Source organism: Alternaria atra (genome assembly GCF_907166805.1).
Source record: "Alternaria atra isolate CS162 genome assembly, contig: 21, whole genome shotgun sequence".
Classification (NCBI taxonomy): domain Eukaryota; kingdom Fungi; phylum Ascomycota; class Dothideomycetes; order Pleosporales; family Pleosporaceae; genus Alternaria; species Alternaria atra.
The window spans coordinates 317,703-336,332 of NW_025091319.1; the positions used below are offsets into that span (position 1 = coordinate 317,703).

Consider the following 18,630-nt stretch of genomic DNA (forward strand, 5'->3'; position numbering starts at 1 on the left):
CTCGGCCGAAGTGGCTAGCGTGGGCGTGCAACTCTTACTTTGATTCGCGTGATGTGCAGGAGCTTTCCAGAGCATCCGATGATGTAGAAGCAGTACATGTCAAAGATTCAGCCCCCCGATTCCCTGCATTTCTCCTGCAGCGTTCTGCCGGTGAGGATTGAAACAGCAGCGAATTTTCGCAAGACGCGGTTCGACAACATCACAACCCCCGCCTATCAGGACTAACAGACGTCTTTCTTTCGCGAACAATCCTAGTTTTGGTGCAGGACACCCAACTATGGCAGCTGGATTTGGGAGTTTATGCCCAGATCGGACGTAACGCTTTTGCTGGTCGGATAGACTTTGGGCGACGTCGACACGGGTCGTCAAAGGCCCAATCCCCGATACGCAATAGTCAAGCGACTCGTTCGGGAAAGGGCATATGCAATGATCGTGAGGCTTCAACATGGTCACGAAAACGGCCACTGAGCCAGTCATAAATATGCTGTGGACGCGTATGCGCACTTCACTCCTGCTCATTTTGCGGATATACTGACTTGCGTACGCAAGCTGAAGAACCCATTTGCCGACCACATCGTCACCTTGCACATCAACACTACATAGACGCCTTGAACATCGAACACCGGTCAAAAAGCGAGCCGCTCGCTACACGAGGTTCATCATCATACATTCACTCCGTTCATTCTCTACGCCATACCCAACTACCGCCCAACTTACTAGCCTTCACGCCCAACGACATCCAAACTTCATACGAAGTACCCGCCACTGTGTAAGATGTCTCGCAACAGTAAGTCAGTCTACCATCCCGTGCCACATACGATCCTACTTCTTCTTCACTACCGGCTGGCTGCGCCACAATGAGGCGAACTATGTTTGTTGAAGTCTAGTGTCCAATCTCATTTGCACACTGCGCCAATGGATTTCCAGCTTCCCCAATCTCTCTGCTGACCCACATGTTCCTAGCCTATCATTACGCTGTCAAGCTCCCGTCGCGTAATCCGCTCGCTTCTATCGGCATCCCAAATCATCGCGACGCGCTTGCCGTATACTTTCGCTGGGTGCGCCAACGTTACTATCGCGCGCATAATTCAATGGGAGATGAGTTGGCTTCATCGGTGGAGTCATTGGCCAACTTGTCCGATGCGTTGTCCCGTGTGGATGATGAGCGCGACTTTACGAGGACTCGGCTGAAGGTTCAACATGACACCGAAAGGTTTAGAGTCGACCTACTGAGCATTGGTGCAAACTTTGAAGGCGAGGCTGTCGCGCTTGCATACCCCCGCGAGATTGATGTTCGTGGCTGAGGGGCATATGCTCGGGAAAGCTGAATGAGGGGCACGAAGGGTATTTGGACATAGCGAATCGGCGTTTTCGGGTATACCAACTTTGGTAACGATGGATCTTCATATTTGAGTCGTCGCGTAGATTTCGGCTATCTGTATAACACTTGTACAATCTTTGAAATGAAGAGATAGACGATGGCAAACATCATCATCTGTAAGACATGTCGACCTTGAGCGGAAGGCGTGGGGCAGTGCAATAGAGGCGCTTCTGCGTGGGATCATCATGCGTTGGCTCTGATGCCCTGCGGCTGAAGCTTGGGCACTCGCGCTCAGCCTGATTGACCTCTGTTCCTCTCTCTTCCCTGTAACACTCTCTCATAGCATTGCGATACAACACGCTTTCGCTTCCAACAGCCCTTCAAGAAGTGCACATGCTAGATCAGGCAACACCGAACACATCCGCGTACCGAAACAAAGCTGCCATGAACGAACACGCGCTGCTGGACGAGGCTATGCTGGCCTGGTTCCCTCCGACAAGCAGTACCGATCTCTCCTCGAACACGACTTTCTCGGAAGCCGATTTGAGAGACATCTCTGACTTGCTGTACCGGAGCGGCAAGCTTTCGTGGAGTCGCATACCCCGCATATATACCACGCTACGGCTCATCAACGAGATGGACGTTATCGATGCATTTCTTGACCGTGGAATCACCGATCTGTCCTTTCCGTTTGATAAAAGGACCTTGCCAGGGGTTCTCAAAGACCAAACGGCTCGAGTGAGATTCCTAGACGTTCAGTCAAGAGTGCTTACGAAGGCGCTCGCCTTGGAGAAGGAGAGCGGTAAGCATCGTCATTTCTCCAATCCGGATGATATTCCGTACAAAAAGATTGCTGAACTTGGGAGAGGATCCTATGGGAATGTTGATAAGGTTCTTAGCACCGTCAGCTACCGGGAATATGCCCGCAAACTCATTCCTAGGGGTCGTACATTCCGCCAGGATCGGAATGTACTACACGACTTTGAAAACGAGTTACAAGCGCTTAAGAGGGTCTCGCACCGGCACATTGTCAAGTTGATTGGAAGCTACACAGATCCATAGTAAGACGTGCCATCCTTCTCACAATGGATTCAGCTGACAAGTACTAGTCATGTTGGCATCATCATGGCTCCTGTTGCGGACTGCAACCTTAGGGCTCTACTGAACACTCACCCTTTGCCTTCAGATACTCGTTCCCTTGTCAGAACTTATTACGGCTGTCTTGCTGGTGCTCTTCGCTATCTCCATGAGAACAAGCTGAGACACAAAGACATTAAACCAGAGGTGGGAGATGACATACAAGTCTCAAAGTCAAGCTACTGATCAGCCATTCAGAATGTACTGGTGAAGTCGCACGAAGTGTATTTCACCGACTTCGGCACCACCTTGGATTGGTTCGATGTAGGTCATAGTACTACGACTGGGCTTGCACCGAAAGGTACACTACGATATGCTGCACCAGAAGTTGCGACAAACCAACCCCGAAATGCGTCCGCAGACATTTGGTCTTTGGGATGTGTCTTTCTCGAGATATGGACAGAGCTTTGCCACCACTCAACATCAGAACTCATCTCGTATATGGAAAGCCATGGTTCCAAATCAAAGTTCTACTATGCCAACGTTCCGGCCGTAAAAGAGTGGTGCGATATGCTGTCATCTGGAACCAACGATGACGCCCGTGTACCTTGCCCGTGGATTAGTTCGATGTTAGAAGTCGACACTTTGGCCCGTTGCAGCATCCAATCACTCACAGAAGATATTCAAACTCTGAATTCTGAGTGTGATGTAACAATCAGCTTTTCTGGATTTTGTTGTAATGGGGGATACGTTGTCGCTGAAAGTGTCCTTTCCTCTTATTACCAAGCAACTATTCCGGCTTCCAACACAAGCACGGTAGTATCAGACCGTCTTTTCTCGAGAGGAATACTGCCATCATCAAAGCAACCATTGAATTATGATGTTACGAGCTCTCAGCTGACGGTCGAAGAGAATACGCAGAGCCCCGGCCGTGGACGAATTACCAGCGTTTCATCAATACGATCATCAGATTCTATATCCCCGAAGAGGCGCAGTCGGTCGTATCGGTTCCGGGTACATAAAAAATCGACCGAAGCCATCCATGAAGTAGTCAAGACTGTACATCGTCCGGATCAGGTACCGGCCGTTGACGAAAAGCGTTCAGAGTTACAATTCAGGTCCCATGTACCCCGAGTCCGATCGACGCGAGATATAACTGATCTGCACGACATTGAGAAATCATCGTTGAGCTTAGATCAGCCGTCAAATGCAAAAGTGCATAGGAGTGGAGACTTCAATTCCGACGTGAGGGTTCACGAAGAAGATGCTCATAGCTCGGATGGCTCGAGTGAAGTGACTCAAGTCTATCACGCTGAATCATTGGCAGCTTCGCTTCTCGGCGACGAAAACATAGAGACACATGTGCAAGCTAAGAAAATCAGAGACCAGTCACCAATCTTACAACTTCCATCTGCCAATGACAAGCGTACGGTAAACGAGGTGTTACGTCAATGGTTGGCCAACTTCGATCCTTCCACATATCGCAAGATCATGACAGCCAAAGTGTTAACGGAGCCCTCTGTTTTGATGTATCGACTGGGAGAGAGGAGACGTGAGCCTGAACTTTCCCCATTCTACACAGCCCTCACCGAGAATTACGATGAACTTGACTTTTGGACCAAGATCAGTCTTCGTATCTTAGGCATCCGTCCGGGCGATCCTGAATTCACAAATTACTTCATCAACGTAGTGGAAGACACTTTGCATGTTATGGATGGCATTTCTGCGCCCTATGTGGAGTATGGAAACAACTTTGCCTGCTTCTACCCCGAAGGCATCCTACCGATCTACGATGATAGTGGTACTGTTGAGATACAAGGTCTTCGATCATTCAAACTCCTAAATTCCATGCGCTACCAAGTTTTGCAATGGTGGCACAATGTTTTGACGGCCCCGCGACATACTTGGCCCAAGAAGTTGAGACAAAGCAGCATGTTCTGCATCTCAACGCTGATCCTAGTGCCGGAAGCCTACACATCCAAGATGGTTGAGCTAATTTCTTGGTCTGAAACTCAAGGCGTGTATCGAAGACGTAAAAAGCAGCATGGGAATCATTTGAATACCTATCGACATATAAATGCAGCTCTACATTATTGCTGTCGTCCAAGTCCCAGCACAACAGCACGGACAACGCTACAAAGTCGGGCAAAACAACGTCGTCAAGTACGGGAACAAGAAGCTAACAAGTAGATGCGTAATCCATAGTCGCAATTACTCTCATGGTGGTTGTCCGCTTATGAAGTATAGATGCGTGGTTTGGTATGTGTTTTCGAACGAACACCATTCTTCTGGTACACCGTATAATACGTATCCTATAGTATAAGGGCCAGATCGCCCAGTAAGTAGAAGCCAAGAGTTCGTTGTCACGTCGGTACATCGTCAAGTCTTTTCCAGATGTTTTTCCTACTGAGCCTATCTACAATCGACCTTTTTATACATGACGGCTTCACATTCTAGTTCGACATGGTCCACTTCAGTCTCGAGTCACTTTAAAACTGTTCCAATCTGTACAAGCAGTCGTCTTTGCTTTTGCGATGGTGTCCTCACACGAGAACGTTACTATCCTGACAGTTCCCATGTTGACAGTCTTCTCGGTTGCTGCCCCCATGGATGCAGGTGCCGCTCTTAGCGATGGTAGAGCGACTTTTGATTCTTATTCTCGGCGTTCAAATGTTACCACTGTCACCAAAGATCGAGGAGGCTCTTCCCGTGGAGCGACAACGGGTATGGGTGGCCTTGGCGATACGGCTGCGGCCAACCCGACCGGAGCGAACGTCAACATCCCGCGATATGTATCATCTAACGCTAGAGTTCGAGATGCAGGCCGGATTAGAGGTGGCGCTCAGCAGCGCGGCACAGGTACTGATCGTGGAACCGAGAGTTCCGTTCGTCAGCAGAATTTCTGGGTGGAGATAAACAAGCCATATGACTCTGCGCGACCTCGTGTCGGGACTTCCAATTTTGGTGCCATCACTGGCATGGTGAAACTGGGTGACCAATTCTTCGCCAGGAGATATCGTTTGAACGACCATAATCATGGCGGTGCATGTATACACATCCACCTTCTTGAGGGTGACGGGTGTCCTCGCCGGGAACGTTGTCCTTTCAAGCACGACTGGTACACCAGAGAGAGCTTGTGTCAAATGCTCGAAAATCCGGATAAGACGCAGCACCGCGAAGCTCATGCCTTACTGAGGCCGTCCTTCTCAATTTGGTTGGGACATTGGCGCCGAGGCCATGTTCCGGAGCGTCATGAGCCTTTACCCACGCCTTGGTGAATTTGGTGAACTTTTGGTAAATATCCGAACAGAGTCGTTCTTGAGGGCTGTATATGAATCTAAATTCATTGCGTATGTTGCTATATGCTCTCGCACAATTAACACACTCTGAATCTTGTGTCTCCTAGTCCCGCATGGAGGGTACATGTGCGACCAAACACGCGACACACCACAACTTAATTGATAGCGATAGAGTACGCAGTCGTAGTCAATTTCGCATTACTCCCAGTAAACACCTCTGTCCCCGCCTGCACAGTCTGCAAGTACAAGCTATTCGTAAACCCATTGCTCGCGTAGTTGGCCAACAAGTACTTGAAGAAGAGGTTCTATATCACAAAAGTCAGCATCCCCAACAACCGCCACTTGGATCTAGCGAAGAGCTTACCAAGTCAGCACTAAAGTTCGTCGCCGCACCACCGCGAGCCACAAAGCTGTACACCTTGACCGAACCGTTGAGACCGTATGCGAGGTCGAAAATTGTGCCGCCAATAGTCACGGTAGCGATGGGTGTGAACGGATAGCCGTTTGAGGACAAAGGCGATACACCACCAAAGACACCGAGCCAGACCATGCCTTCAAAGAGGTTGGAGCCACTGGCTGATGCACCAAGAAAAGTGTCGTACGCCACTGCAAGACATCACATCTACATCAGCCCGTGATCCCCAATCTGAGAAGAGAAAGAGAACGCGAGAAGCATACCATTAACCCTTAAGTTAGTTCCTGTGTAGCCCCACTTCCACGTCGTTGGTATACTCGTATAAGCACTGAGCTGCTTCTTGGTGAAAGTCGTCTCAACATTCGTGTAGCTCTTCACCTGGTTGGGTGTGCCAGACCACGACCAAGTTGTTGAGTAAGCTAGAGTGGTGCCGCTCAGGCTGTCAATCTGTGAACATTGAGATCCAGTTCCAGAGGACCAGCCCCAGACGTTGGTGTAAAGCGTGTATGGACCTTGGGATTGGGATTGGTATTGGCCGCATTGAGCAGTAGCACGGGAGAAGAGATCGGTCGGTGCGGCGAACGCTGTTGAAGAGAGAAGGAAAAGGGTGGAAGCGGGGAATAGCATGATGACGGCTTGAACGCGTTTTTTGTTTGAGTTGAAGGGATGATGAGTTGAATAGACATGAGGTAGAGGCAATTGTCTTATATACCTTTCCAGATTCCCTCCTCATCCAGCCCGAACGATGCTGCCTCCACATTCTGCGGGCAACCATCACATCTAGCACGAGGTTGTTACGCTTGGATGGTCCATTCTACCATCCACCTATTTCCCACTGGCTACTCTTACACGCCGATTCCGCCGACATCGCCATGCGTACTGCACCAGAATTAGCAACCAATCACACTCACCAACCCATGGCCCGTCATCGCAGAAGTCCGTAAGCCACCGACATGGCAAATATCCATTGAGCAGCATCTTCTCGTTCAGCAGGGAGTTGTTGAAGTCAATGTACGCCACACCTGCTGCACGACATCAACCGGTCCAATCATCTACATCAAAGGTCCACCAATATATTTCGCATGCTGCACGCGCGGGAAGAACCACGATTGAAAGATCAAGACCGCGCCGTGCCGTTGGTGAATGACCGGGTAACGGGTACGTGTGCGGTCCGAAATACCAATAGATGGCATGTATAGAAACTTCGGGAGGGATGTGTGCATCAGCGGCGTGAACTTTGTGGGTGAACTAGGATGTTGGGTGTCGAATGGGCCCATCGAGTGGTTCGCCTGGATGAGGGGATGTGAAGAGCGTGATGCTACCTAGCTAGCTGCTGTGCGGGTGCTGAGGTAGTTGGGATGCCGTGTAGATGGTGTTGGAGTATCGCGCTTTAGCCTCGGTATTGAGATACTAGGTTCCTTGGATCTGGAGTATTGGTCATGCCCTGTAAAGGAAGTGTGTAGATGAGCGTCCGAACTAAAACTGTGCTCAGCTCACCCAAATTCTATACTCCACTGACTATCATTTCGTCAATCTCCACCTTGTATAGTAGTCTCCAACTCTCTATAGCTCCAATCCGCCTTCTGGAAAACTCATCCGCTGTGCGGCGCTCTCTTGAGTATGTTCACTCGTCATGAGATGCGGATGGCTCTCAGACTCCACCGGTACGTGTGCCAGTCCTGATGCTAACCATATGATTGTGGATCGCCCTTTTCATGTAAGGTAAAACCAATGTGAATACTCTGTCTAATGATCAATATCTCGCGTACGATATCTCCTCCGATCATATTGGAAAGCTGTCGGAGTTATCAGAAGGGGACTGCCTCAAAACCTACCACGATTGCACATGCACTCTAGTCAACCCCATATCTATAACTCTTTTATACGCTGAGTCGCAATCGATTTCTTCACCGTATTGCATGAAGTTGGGCTTTCGATCCAGAAACGCGCATTCACTGTGCAAGGAGGCATCGCCAAATGTTGGCGCGTCTCTCGATGCGGAGATCTCGGGCAGAATGGCAATATGATCTGTGCTACACGCTAACCATATCGGAACTAGGTCATGACGTAGTAGATCACTATCCATAGATGCACTCTTGTTGTTGTTAATCTTTCTAAACACGTCGAAGTTGATCAGGGCGACAGAGAATAATAGGCTGCACCAAGATACGCTCCAACATGAAAGCCTGAAGGAGCTTTTCTTGCCCTACCCCAGCAAAAAGAGAAAATTGCGAAGCAAGACCGTGTTTATACTCGCATTAGATTGCAATCAACCTCATCTTAGAAGTCCACATCGGTATACGTCTCGCAGTATGTTACATTCATCGCAGTCAGAAACTCACGACGTCATGCGCCTAGTCGTCAAAATCACAATATACCTTATTCATCTCCGCCTGCAACCCCTCCATCAACCTCGCCTCGTGCGGCTCGACTTGGAACCATCGTAACCCATCAACACCTGGATCGAAGCATTCACATGTAAGCGACGCTTCATTTGTTAAAGTAGCTTGGATATGCTGTTCGAGAAGCTTGACACTAGCCGTATGATTAACGCGCTTGTCGTTAAGAAGCTGAGTCCAATAGTCGCGCGCGAAGGTCTCCACGCATCCGCTCAGGGTGTGTTTGACTCCTTGGAACCCTTGAGCATATTCAGAGCGTCCCATGCTTAAACAGGGAAGAGGTCGATCCACTTCTTTTGGCATGAGTGCGGGCTATCCCATGGACGTGCCGCGAGCTCGTGCTGTGAACTTATGAAGCGGAGGTCGACTGTGTCGATGTTCTATGAAGAATTCAAAGTCGACATGTTGAACGGAAAGGTAACAGATCTACGCAACGGTTGTCCCTTGACCGGAAAAAGGCCACTGAACTCCAGGTAATCCGCTGCGCTAATCTCGAGCTGTATTCTCCTCAGAAAGTTGACAGGCATTGCCACAAGCGGTAATCTGGTCCAGATATCTTTTCCTGGCACCGAGGGACTAGGATTAGTGCTACTTGGTGCGCAAAGCCTCGTGAATCGTTGTACTGCATGTCAGAAAATCTTATTGCATACATGTCATCGTCGGCAGTCCAATACGTATCGCGAACCCAGGCAGCTGCTTCGCACGGGTTCTTGTTGTCCCGACCGACCTCAACGATGGTGAGATCATCGACCTTTATGGGTACGTCGCCTTCGGATAGTCTCTCGATCGCGACAGTGCGAACAAGGCCGTCAGCTCTCAACGGATCGGCGAAGGTATACCAGTAATTGTGGATAATGATCCCATCGCGCCTGACAGTCTTATGGACAGCTTCGATACCTTCGGTGTCTGCCTGGGACACCACAAGTAGCTCGTATTAATGCTTATAGCAGTGGCTGTGCCGTGATAGAAACGAGAAGTTCGCCTTGTGCTCTTGTTGTATAAAGCCGTGGAGAGCAGTGATGATGAAATTGAGAGGCATGGTGTCGTTAGTGGTAGTTACGTGTGAGGCGTCGTTAGTCGCGAGGCTTAGCGCAGTGAGCGTAGAGTCAACACCCTCCATGCCTAGGTGGTTGCAGTATCTAGTCGGTTGTAAGTAATTAGCGTTGCTTGTAGTCTGATACAGGATTATTCACGTACCCAGGTTCATCAGGTGCACAGGTGCACAGTGTTGGGCTGCGTCATCAGCCTCACTAGTGCCCATATGTACTAGATCGCATGCGCTCTCATGAAAGTGAAGGCAGGCGCAACCAGGAGTGGAATAAATGCACCAAGCAGAGGCATAATTATGTCAGGGCTCGTAAGCGTACAAGCATACAATATGGTAAATACCTGTAGGGTGCGTTTTGTACGGTACAATTTAGATGAATTTCTGCGGCTTGCAAGCACATTCGACTGTGACATCCGCGATGAGAGGTGGAGATTAGACACCCGTGTCTCATTCAAGCGCACCATCACAAGAAGATCCAAGCTGATGTCGTGTTGAATTAACTGAGAATTGATTTGGCTATCGCTACGCTGGCGCTAGACTCATAAGTCGTAATAAACGAAGCACCTATCTAAGGGCTTCTTGGTCTATATATATATACACATCCTCGTCACCCCACAACTATGCGTAAGACCGCGCAGAGCAGGTAAAGGGACTTCTTACAGCACCGGAGTTGTACTGAGTGATGATGTCCTCGACCGACGCGTATGTACCCGCGCCAAGCACAACAAGTCCAATAACGAACACGATGGCGTTCAGGATGCTGAGAGAGATGTTCTTCGCGTTCGCATTCCACTTGCCCTCCTTGACGAGCTGGAACCAGAAAAGTGCGGGCCAGTAGAATGTGAATCCGGAGATGAACAGCGAGGAGATGAGACCGAGAAGTGCGTTGAAGAAGGGAATGGCCTCAGCGATGATCCATCCAATTACCGTGACGAGGGTGATGAGTCCAACCCAGACGCCCCAACCCTTCGCATCCTTGACATATCGGATAGTCGAGGTAGGGAAAACACGGTCCATGATGTAGCGGCAGACTACTGTACCGTTGATGGAACCGGAGATGAAGATGACGGGGAGCGCGACGCCGAAGGCGATGCGGGAGACAGTGTTACCAGCGGAAAGAAGAGCAGGGGACTTGACCTCCTGGCCGACGAAAGCATAGATGAGAGCACCAGTCATGGTGTAGATGAAAATCTCAATCAGACCTAGGGCCCAGATGGACTTGACGTAGTCCTTGGGTGTGTGCATCTCGGACATGAAGGAGAATTGGCAAACGGCGAATGAGTAGGCGAAGATGATGTTGGTGGTCGCCAGGAAAGCTTGGTAGAATGTAGTTCCGGGTTGAGGCCATGCGGACCAGTTGACTCCGCTCAATCCACCAGGAGCATCATGTGCCTGGATACCAGTGGCGATGATCGTGATCAAGATGGCGGCGATGATACTAACAAAGTCGATGTAGCCCAGGAAGGCGAAGTCGTGGAACGTGGGTGGGAGAGCAAGAATCAACAAGATGATCATGGATACGACACCCCATACAAGCGCGCATGTGGTGTAGTTTCCAATGATGTTGATGAAGGCGATTGTTCCGGTAAGCGCGTGCGATCCAACGAGCAAGATCAGAAAGAGCGCAAACATGACACCAGTAAGTTCCTTTCCGAACTTTCCCCAGATGATTTCGACAGCATCCGAGTAGTGGTTAACATGCGGGTAGCGCATCTTGACCTGACCGACAACGTAGGATGTGTAGATGGCAATGAGACCAAGGCCAACGCACATGATGACACCAGGAACCATTCCAAGGGTCGCGAACGCGCTAGGAATACTGAGGGAACCAAGCGCAATAGCTTCGACGATCAAGCATACTGTGAGTTGCGCCCATCCGAGGCGGTGAAACTTCTCAGATCCCTCCTGGACGGTGGCAGTCTTGTCGACAGGCATCATCAGTTCGGGGTCGCTCTTCTTGCCCTCATCCGAAAGATCATCCAGACGGTAGGTTGGCGGTGCAGCAGCGTAGTGCCGCGCGGGAATGCCGGTGTTGACGCCGTTGGAGCCCGCGGTGGCATATTGTGGCTGAGGGTTGCCCGTCGTCAACCCGTTGGCGTGTGGTACTTCCTGCATGTTGGAATATATAGAGTGTTCAAATATTGGTATTTTGAATTTGACGGTGGGGTGGAGTCGTGGTCAAGTCGGAAGTTCAAAGGGCACTCGCGACTTTTTGGTGTTTGGCGCCTGCTGACAAGCTAATTTGCCCGGTACACCAAAAGCAGCAGTTGCAGTGTAGGTCACAGGTCCAGTCGTCGGAAGCGGGAAGAGGATGGCGCTTGATATCGACGCTCTGTGGCGTACCGTGGAACCGGAGGAGAGGTGAATTAGTATAGCAGCACAACAAGAACCCTTTCCTCAACGCCAGCGGCTATAGTTGTTTCTTATATCAACGAGCCTTATCTCTCCGCACGTTCTGCATGTGTAATAGAATGTTCCAAGCGGCCTTCCCCCGCGCGCTCCCAGCATGCTGGGCGACCGATGTTGACCGAAAGCTGGCTATCGAGGGCCTTAGCGACCTTCGGTTCATTTCTCGTATCGTACCAGTGTATGGTGCGTGCAGCCAGCAGTATCGCTCTCTAGTGGCGTTGGTAATGACGCGGTCCACATGGTGCGTCGTAGTTGACGTAAAATTTTCTCTTTTTTACGTGTTTGAGTGGTGAGGCTTGGGACGTGCTTGATGTGACATCGCCTCAATCCTGACTAGGTGACATCACGGCGGCTCGTGCATGCGGGTCGCAGATAAGAGAGCTGCTGTGCTCACGCGGCGACCTGGAGATGGGGGACAAGCAGTCTGACTGCGCTGTGACGAGTGCGATGGCGACAGAGGCGTCGCGTAGGGCTGGTTGTGTGGCTGCATGGAGGCGGCGACAAGCCTTTAGAGCCGCGCCATCCCGGGCCTCGGCGGGGCTTGTAGATTAACCGAACAGGTACCGGGTGCAAACTCTGAGCGAGGCGCCCCCGAAGCTTCCCGTCGACTAAGCCCAGCGCGGTAATGCACGACACATCTCGGTGATTTGCTTCTGGACGCGGATTGCATCTTGGCTTCTGGACGCGTGATAGCAAGCGTTGCGTGGCCGCGGCTTATCTATTCAGCAAGGGTTTTGCGGAGTGCATTGCCGAACTTTGCGCCGACCAATGATATGGGGGATAATTGGGATTGCTTGGAGATAGCTACGGTCTTACCCCAGGATCTCAGAAGCCTCAAGGGACACGGTAGCATGTCGCGCTCTTGCCGAACAGCCGTGGTACTCCAGATTAGGAGAAACTGGCCCAAGGTGCCGCGCGACGAGCGCAAACGTACTCGGACAAGTTACTGCAGTGACTGCATCGGGTACAGGGTCTTTCCACAGACCCTCCACCTCCGCCTCTGGGACCGAACGGCATACTACAGCCGTTGTCGGAAGCTATCGAGGCCGCGGCCTCTGTACACTACTGAACTACGCCGCGGTTTTGAGAAATTCGTCCACTACATGCGGGTCGGTCTCGACCTCTTGGGTTCCCCTGCTTCGCCTACTCTCCCATGTCTCGCTCACGTGGGCGTCTTCTGCCGTTGATTCTGGTGTAAACACAAATATACGATGCTCACCTGTACATTAGTTAGCCTACAATGCGGGACTAGATATGGAGGTCAACTGACAATTCTTCCATGCAGTGCCCAGCATCGGGTCCTCGACTTCCCAGTCCTCGGTGAGGAAGTGTGCGAATGCGCCATGAGTAACGACGATCACCTGCTCCGTTAGCACACCGTCCTTGAGAAGAACGACAGCCGACTCACCTGCGTTTCAGGCCGTTGGTACAACCAGTTTCTTAGATCAGAAGCACGCTTCGATATGGCGCGCTTCTCGTACGCCCAATAGTCTTGCTGTAGAACGTGTTAGTAAGCATGCATGTTGATGTCAGGCCGGGAGATCGACCAACCTTGGAATTCCAGCCCGCTGTCACCGCTGAGGCGTCAACTTTGCTGATATCAAAATTGATCTCTCCTTCTAGGAAGAGTTCAGGTAGGAACTTTTGCACGTCATCTGCAGTATCTGCGATTCCAACATCACACCCAATGTTGCTGACTTCTTGCAAGGCTGGCAACAGCACAAACGGCACTTCTTTCCGGGATAGCACAGGACCAAAACTCAGCGCAGCGGTCTGGATCGTTCGGCGCAGAGGCGATGCAAACACCGTCTCTATCTCCGCGTGATGCTTGAATGCCGAACTGAGCGTGCGACATTGCTCTTTGCCTTTCGTGGTCAGGACAGCGTCACGAATGCTGTAATCGCGCTGCGGTCAATCAGTATTGAGGCTGTAATCGTCCCCGCTTACGACTTGGGACATACGGTCGCGTTGTGTTCTCCTTGCGCATGGCGAACGATATGAATCTTTGGAGGCATCGTGGTGTTGGTGTTCAGAGTTGCTGAGTCTGCACTGTATTCTGGGTGGTGGGGCTTGCCGATTGAGTCACCAGGGTGCTATCGTGCTGTGGCGAATCTGAGATTGATGAGTGACAACATAGGCACACTGATGATCTTCAATCCTTTTATACACTGAAATTACAGCGACGCTGCCAACTTTCAGGTCTCACTTTATACTGCGTGGTTGCTATACCGTTTGTTTCTTCGATACAAAATCCAATCCAAGCGGGAAGGTTAGCCGAGCGACGTCAGTTCTGCTGCCCACGCTAAACTACTTCTGGGCTATATTTCATGGGAGGAGTTCGTGCCTCGAAGAAGACCAAAACGCTTGTAAATGTACCTCTGACGATGAAACTCGGAAACTCCACGCGTTCAATAGTTTAGGACGAGACGTCGACTTCTACGACACGTTGTTGAGTGATGTATTGCCCAGGTGGTCCACATCCATGGTTAGCCGTTGGCTGTTGGCCTGCTTCCTTGAGCCTCTTACCGTGACCCAGCTCTTTCTTTTTTGACCAAATCATTGCCATGCTTGTGTCTCTGCGGAAGAGAGTTGCTGTGAAGCGCGTGAACCAGTTAATATGTGAATTTGGTCGAAAGAGGCAACGGAGGACCGCTTGAAGAGGAAAGAACACGAGAATCGAGCGATGCTATCATACGCATGTCGAACATGCGGGGCAAAAGTCTGTTCGCACTGAAAAACCCGCACTGGTGACCACGACACGCGAGGATGCTGCCGACAATACACATGCGTACGATGAATAATGTTTGGTGTTGCAAGTGACTTGGTATATTTGGGCGGGAGCCATGGCACCACCCAGCTCCGCTTAGCGGCTTCCTGCCTGGGGAGTTACGTCCCACAAACTCCAGGCACCTCATACAATGCAACTTCAGTATCGCGCACTACGTCTATCCCATTGCGACCCGACCGATTTTGTTCCAGGTTCAACGAGCAATAGGAACTCTCAAGGCGATACGACCGATGCGACGCTTGCTATCATCCTTACGCCTGATGTACTGGTGCTCATCGCTGGTGGGACAAACTCCTCTTACGCTCTCTTGGCGCGAGCGTCGCACGACAAACCACAGTCTATCCCTAAGATAGTAGGTACTTATGTAGGCAAAGTTATCAGGACCTACGTTTCGTTAAGTTGCTGTGGTCTTTCTTTCTTTCTTTCTTTACTCGAACGGCGTATGCACTCACAGCATCTCAGCAGTGGCTTCTAAGGTCTTGTTCGCTGCGCACAACGACAACGAAAAGATGTGGAATAGCTTCTGCTTCAAACGGCCTCGTAGCCCTAAGCACGGAGGCTCTGTCTTTTCATCGGTTAACAATAAAACTGGATTTCTCAACAAACATTATCGGTATTGACATATCAACACTTCTGGTGTTGCTTCTTGGGTTCCCTTCCCGATCGTGCGAGCCAATGTACGTTTTCAGCCAAGCAGGTACATCGGATCCGCAAAAGACCCCGCAGCACTAGCGCGAGCAGTCTCATCCACCCAGGAAGCCTCATTGTTATCATAGACATCATTGACAGCTTTGCGAACCTTAATACTTATTCATCGTTATACATCGAAGATGTCAGACAACGAGCCGACAGTACTTATCTTAGGCGCTGGTACCTTTGGCGCGTCAACTGCGTACCATCTGAGCAGACAGTACAAGGATCCATCGCGGATTACTATCATCGACCGCTGGAACACCAATGCATCGCTTGGACAAAAGCAGGCAGCAGCCATCGACACCAATCGTATTATCCGTACCGATTACGAGTCCCACCTTTACTGCAACCTCGCCAATGAAGCTATCCATTTCTGGTTTTGGAGCATAGCAGTCCAGGGTCACTTTCACAAAACTGGTTGGGTCGTCTTAGACAAGAAAGATGGTGGTTTTGGTGATGCGATAAGAAAGACGTTCTGTGAACGAGGAGGTGACTACACGCATGATTTGCCAGCTGAAGAGTTGGACAAGTACTCTGTGACGAAAGGCATCAAGAGCGAACGATACGGAAAAGGCTATTTCAATCGTGAAGCGGGATGGTGCGATGCGGAAAGAGCAACCCAGAGCTTCACCAAGGTTGCACTAGAGTCGGGCGTCAAAAGAGTGACTGGAGACGTGCAAGAGCTATTACTCAGCGCCGACAAAAGTCGCCTCGCAGGTGTTAAATTGAGAGATGGTCAAGTTCTGAGAGCCGACAAGATTGTGTTAGCAGCGGGAGCATGGACAAGTTCTCTGATGTCGCCAATCGAAGATGCTTTGAAAATCCAGGAGCAAGACTGCATCGAGCGCCAGATCACCGCTGTGGGACGGGTGTCTGCGTACTATACACTGAACGAACAAGAAACCCAAAGCATGATCGACGAAGAAGTACCCGTGATCGTTATTGGTGGAGAAGTCGACATCATCCCACCTTCGCAGCCAAACCGAACGCTGAAGATCAATGATCTCAAGACGGAGATCGTTAATAGAGTCACTACGCCTTCTGGACATACCATTACCGTGCCATCACGAAGAAACCAAAACGACGTTCCAGAGAGGCTAAAGCGGGAAAGTTCACAGATAATGCACAACGCCATGCCCGAGTGGACGCGCAGCAGGCAACCAGACCGCTGGCGAATCTGTTACGACGCTGTCACACCCACTGAAGACTGGCTCATGTGTCAGCATCCTCATAAACAGCTCGCCAACTTGTATCTCGCAGTTGGTGGCAGCTTCCACTCGTACAAGTAAGTGACTCTAGACCCTACTGCTTCTGTAAAACTGAAGGCGATGGTGCTGACAATTATTCAGATTCCTTCCCGTCGCCGGCAACTATATGTGTAATGTACTGCTAGGCAAGAGCAATGGTCAGGAGAAGGATACCGCTTGGAAATGGAAAAGCGCGGAAGAACTACAGTGTCGCAAGGGTAAGGAGTTTGGCGAGAGCCCGAGGAACTGTGATAAGAAGGATTTGAGTGAGTATGAAGAGGTTGTAGCCTCGAAGTTATAATCGTTAAGAAGCATCCCGTTCCATAAAAACAATACTCACAGACTACCATTTATGCAAAAGGATCAAGGGGTTCTTAGATGCATCTAATTTTCTTGCGTGAGGTAGCGGTTAGCTGTTAAGCAATAGAGTCTAATATAATACTAGATACACACTAGTCGTTAGAGTACGAGTATATTGCCTTTTAAGACTAGAAACGAACTGCTATTAAGCTACGATAGCGGGTAAGCAGGCTATAACGCTATGCAATAAAAAAAGTACGTATGATCAGTGAGATACTGATCATGGTGCAGGATAGTATATATCGTCAGCCCAGCCTGACACTTGCGTGCAAAATGAAGGCTAGCTGTGTTCTTTATATTAAAGTCTCTAACGCTCTGTTACTGATATCTTTTAATCCTTACGTTGCGTCGATGCATCATAGTCTTAGTCATCATTGCCGTCAGCTACAATTTATCTACTCAGTCCAGCAAGCTCGCCCTGCAGACATCGCCGCATATGGAGGGAGCAACGGCAATAGCCCTCGATACCTTAATGCTGGTCGTCCAGTACGGTGTCTTTGCACTTCAACAGAACGAGGTAGGCGAGTAACTTCCCTGTCATAGCGCGTGCATATGCGGGTTCCGCATATAGCTTATGGATGGCCTCATTATGGAGCTTTAGTTCATAAGGGTAAGCGACACGACAATTGTAGGATCTGTTGTAAGCGTCTCTGCCTAATCCCGAGGTACCGTAAGCGCACTAATACTGGGACATCGTGTTGGCGCTACAAACCTTGGTATGATGATAGCCGGTCTGATGGGAACCCCGGTAAGCACATGGTTCTGTCAGCAAGTGCTCCAGATGCAACCTTCAATACCAGTACACTGTGACATGTGTTACTGACCGTATAAAATTGCAGTACCCAACCAGTCCTATCGCGATTCACAGAATTGTTCCCAAATCAAATCACCACTTCAAGCTACTTCATTATGTCTTCCTCTTCCCTCCGCAAAACACTCTCCGCGACTGCAGATGCCTACCTCGATGCCCACCGCACCCTCTCCCCAACCGCTCTTGCATCCGTCTACTCGCCCAATGCAAAGCACTCGAACTACCCGGCGCCCGTGACGCCCATTTTCCCGTCCGTGAGCAACGCCGCGTACCTTGAAGGCGTCAAGGATCTCTTCACTATTTGGACTTCATTTGAAGTCAACGAATTTGCTCCAAGGGTTGTGGACGAGGATACTAGGAGGGTTGTACTTTTCGTGGAGGGTGTGGGAGAGACAGTATCCATGGGGACGTATCGCAATGAGTATGTCGTCGTTTTGGGATGTGATACGGATGTAAGTCCTCCTTCTATCTGTTGTCTGTGAATGAGAGACATGACGTTCTGGACTGTTATGGTGCTGATGTGTTCTTAGGGGAAGCTGATTGATGATCGTTTACAATTCTTTGATAGTGCAGGGTTGCTGGCATGGGTGGGGAAGATGGGTGAGAAAGCGCGAGAGTTGCAGGAGAAGGTCGTTGGGGAGGATCAGAGATAGATCATAGGTAACATGATTCCTTCAGAGTCAAATTACGATTTACTTCAAAACGGATGTCGTCATCAGTAATGAGACATTGAATGCCATTTACAGTATTCCATCAGCCAGAT

The 18,630-nt window shown here is 50.1% G+C and overlaps 6 protein-coding genes across 6 annotated transcripts; 3 read left to right on the top strand and 3 right to left on the bottom strand.

Annotated features, from left to right (window-relative positions):
- Window positions 1–1,765: 1,765 nt before the first annotated feature.
- Window positions 1,766–5,676, top strand: ALTATR162_LOCUS541 (uncharacterized protein; the record flags this gene model as incomplete). Its single annotated transcript, XM_043308135.1, has 5 exons — window positions 1,766–2,382; window positions 2,431–2,605; window positions 2,657–3,020; window positions 3,726–4,217; window positions 4,970–5,676. The coding sequence occupies 5 exons, from the start codon at window positions 1,766–1,768 to the stop codon at window positions 5,674–5,676; spliced, it is 2,355 nt and encodes a 784-aa protein (XP_043164070.1).
- Window positions 5,677–5,852: 176 nt separating this feature from the next.
- ALTATR162_LOCUS542 (uncharacterized protein) lies at window positions 5,853–6,739 on the bottom strand (the record flags this gene model as incomplete). The annotated part of the gene is made up of 3 exons (XM_043308136.1): window positions 5,853–6,002; window positions 6,062–6,303; window positions 6,376–6,739. The coding sequence occupies 3 exons, from the start codon at window positions 6,737–6,739 to the stop codon at window positions 5,853–5,855; spliced, it is 756 nt and encodes a 251-aa protein (XP_043164071.1).
- Window positions 6,740–10,177: 3,438 nt separating this feature from the next.
- Window positions 10,178–11,674, bottom strand: ALTATR162_LOCUS543 (uncharacterized protein; the record flags this gene model as incomplete). Its single annotated transcript, XM_043308137.1, has 1 exon — window positions 10,178–11,674. One exon carries the CDS (start codon window positions 11,672–11,674, stop codon window positions 10,178–10,180), a length of 1,497 nt encoding a protein of 498 aa, XP_043164072.1.
- Window positions 11,675–13,038: 1,364 nt separating this feature from the next.
- Window positions 13,039–13,983, bottom strand: ALTATR162_LOCUS544 (uncharacterized protein; the record flags this gene model as incomplete). Its single annotated transcript, XM_043308138.1, has 5 exons — window positions 13,039–13,187; window positions 13,239–13,329; window positions 13,377–13,463; window positions 13,520–13,873; window positions 13,930–13,983. The coding sequence occupies 5 exons, from the start codon at window positions 13,981–13,983 to the stop codon at window positions 13,039–13,041; spliced, it is 735 nt and encodes a 244-aa protein (XP_043164073.1).
- A 1,603-nt stretch (window positions 13,984–15,586) lies between these two features.
- Window positions 15,587–16,997, top strand: ALTATR162_LOCUS545 (uncharacterized protein; the record flags this gene model as incomplete). The annotated part of the gene is made up of 2 exons (XM_043308139.1): window positions 15,587–16,734; window positions 16,799–16,997. The coding sequence occupies 2 exons, from the start codon at window positions 15,587–15,589 to the stop codon at window positions 16,995–16,997; spliced, it is 1,347 nt and encodes a 448-aa protein (XP_043164074.1).
- Window positions 16,998–17,965: 968 nt separating this feature from the next.
- On the top strand, window positions 17,966–18,520 carry ALTATR162_LOCUS546 (uncharacterized protein; the record flags this gene model as incomplete). The annotated part of the gene is made up of 2 exons (XM_043308140.1): window positions 17,966–18,319; window positions 18,398–18,520. The coding sequence occupies 2 exons, from the start codon at window positions 17,966–17,968 to the stop codon at window positions 18,518–18,520; spliced, it is 477 nt and encodes a 158-aa protein (XP_043164075.1).
- Between the last annotated feature and the right edge of the window lie 110 nt (window positions 18,521–18,630).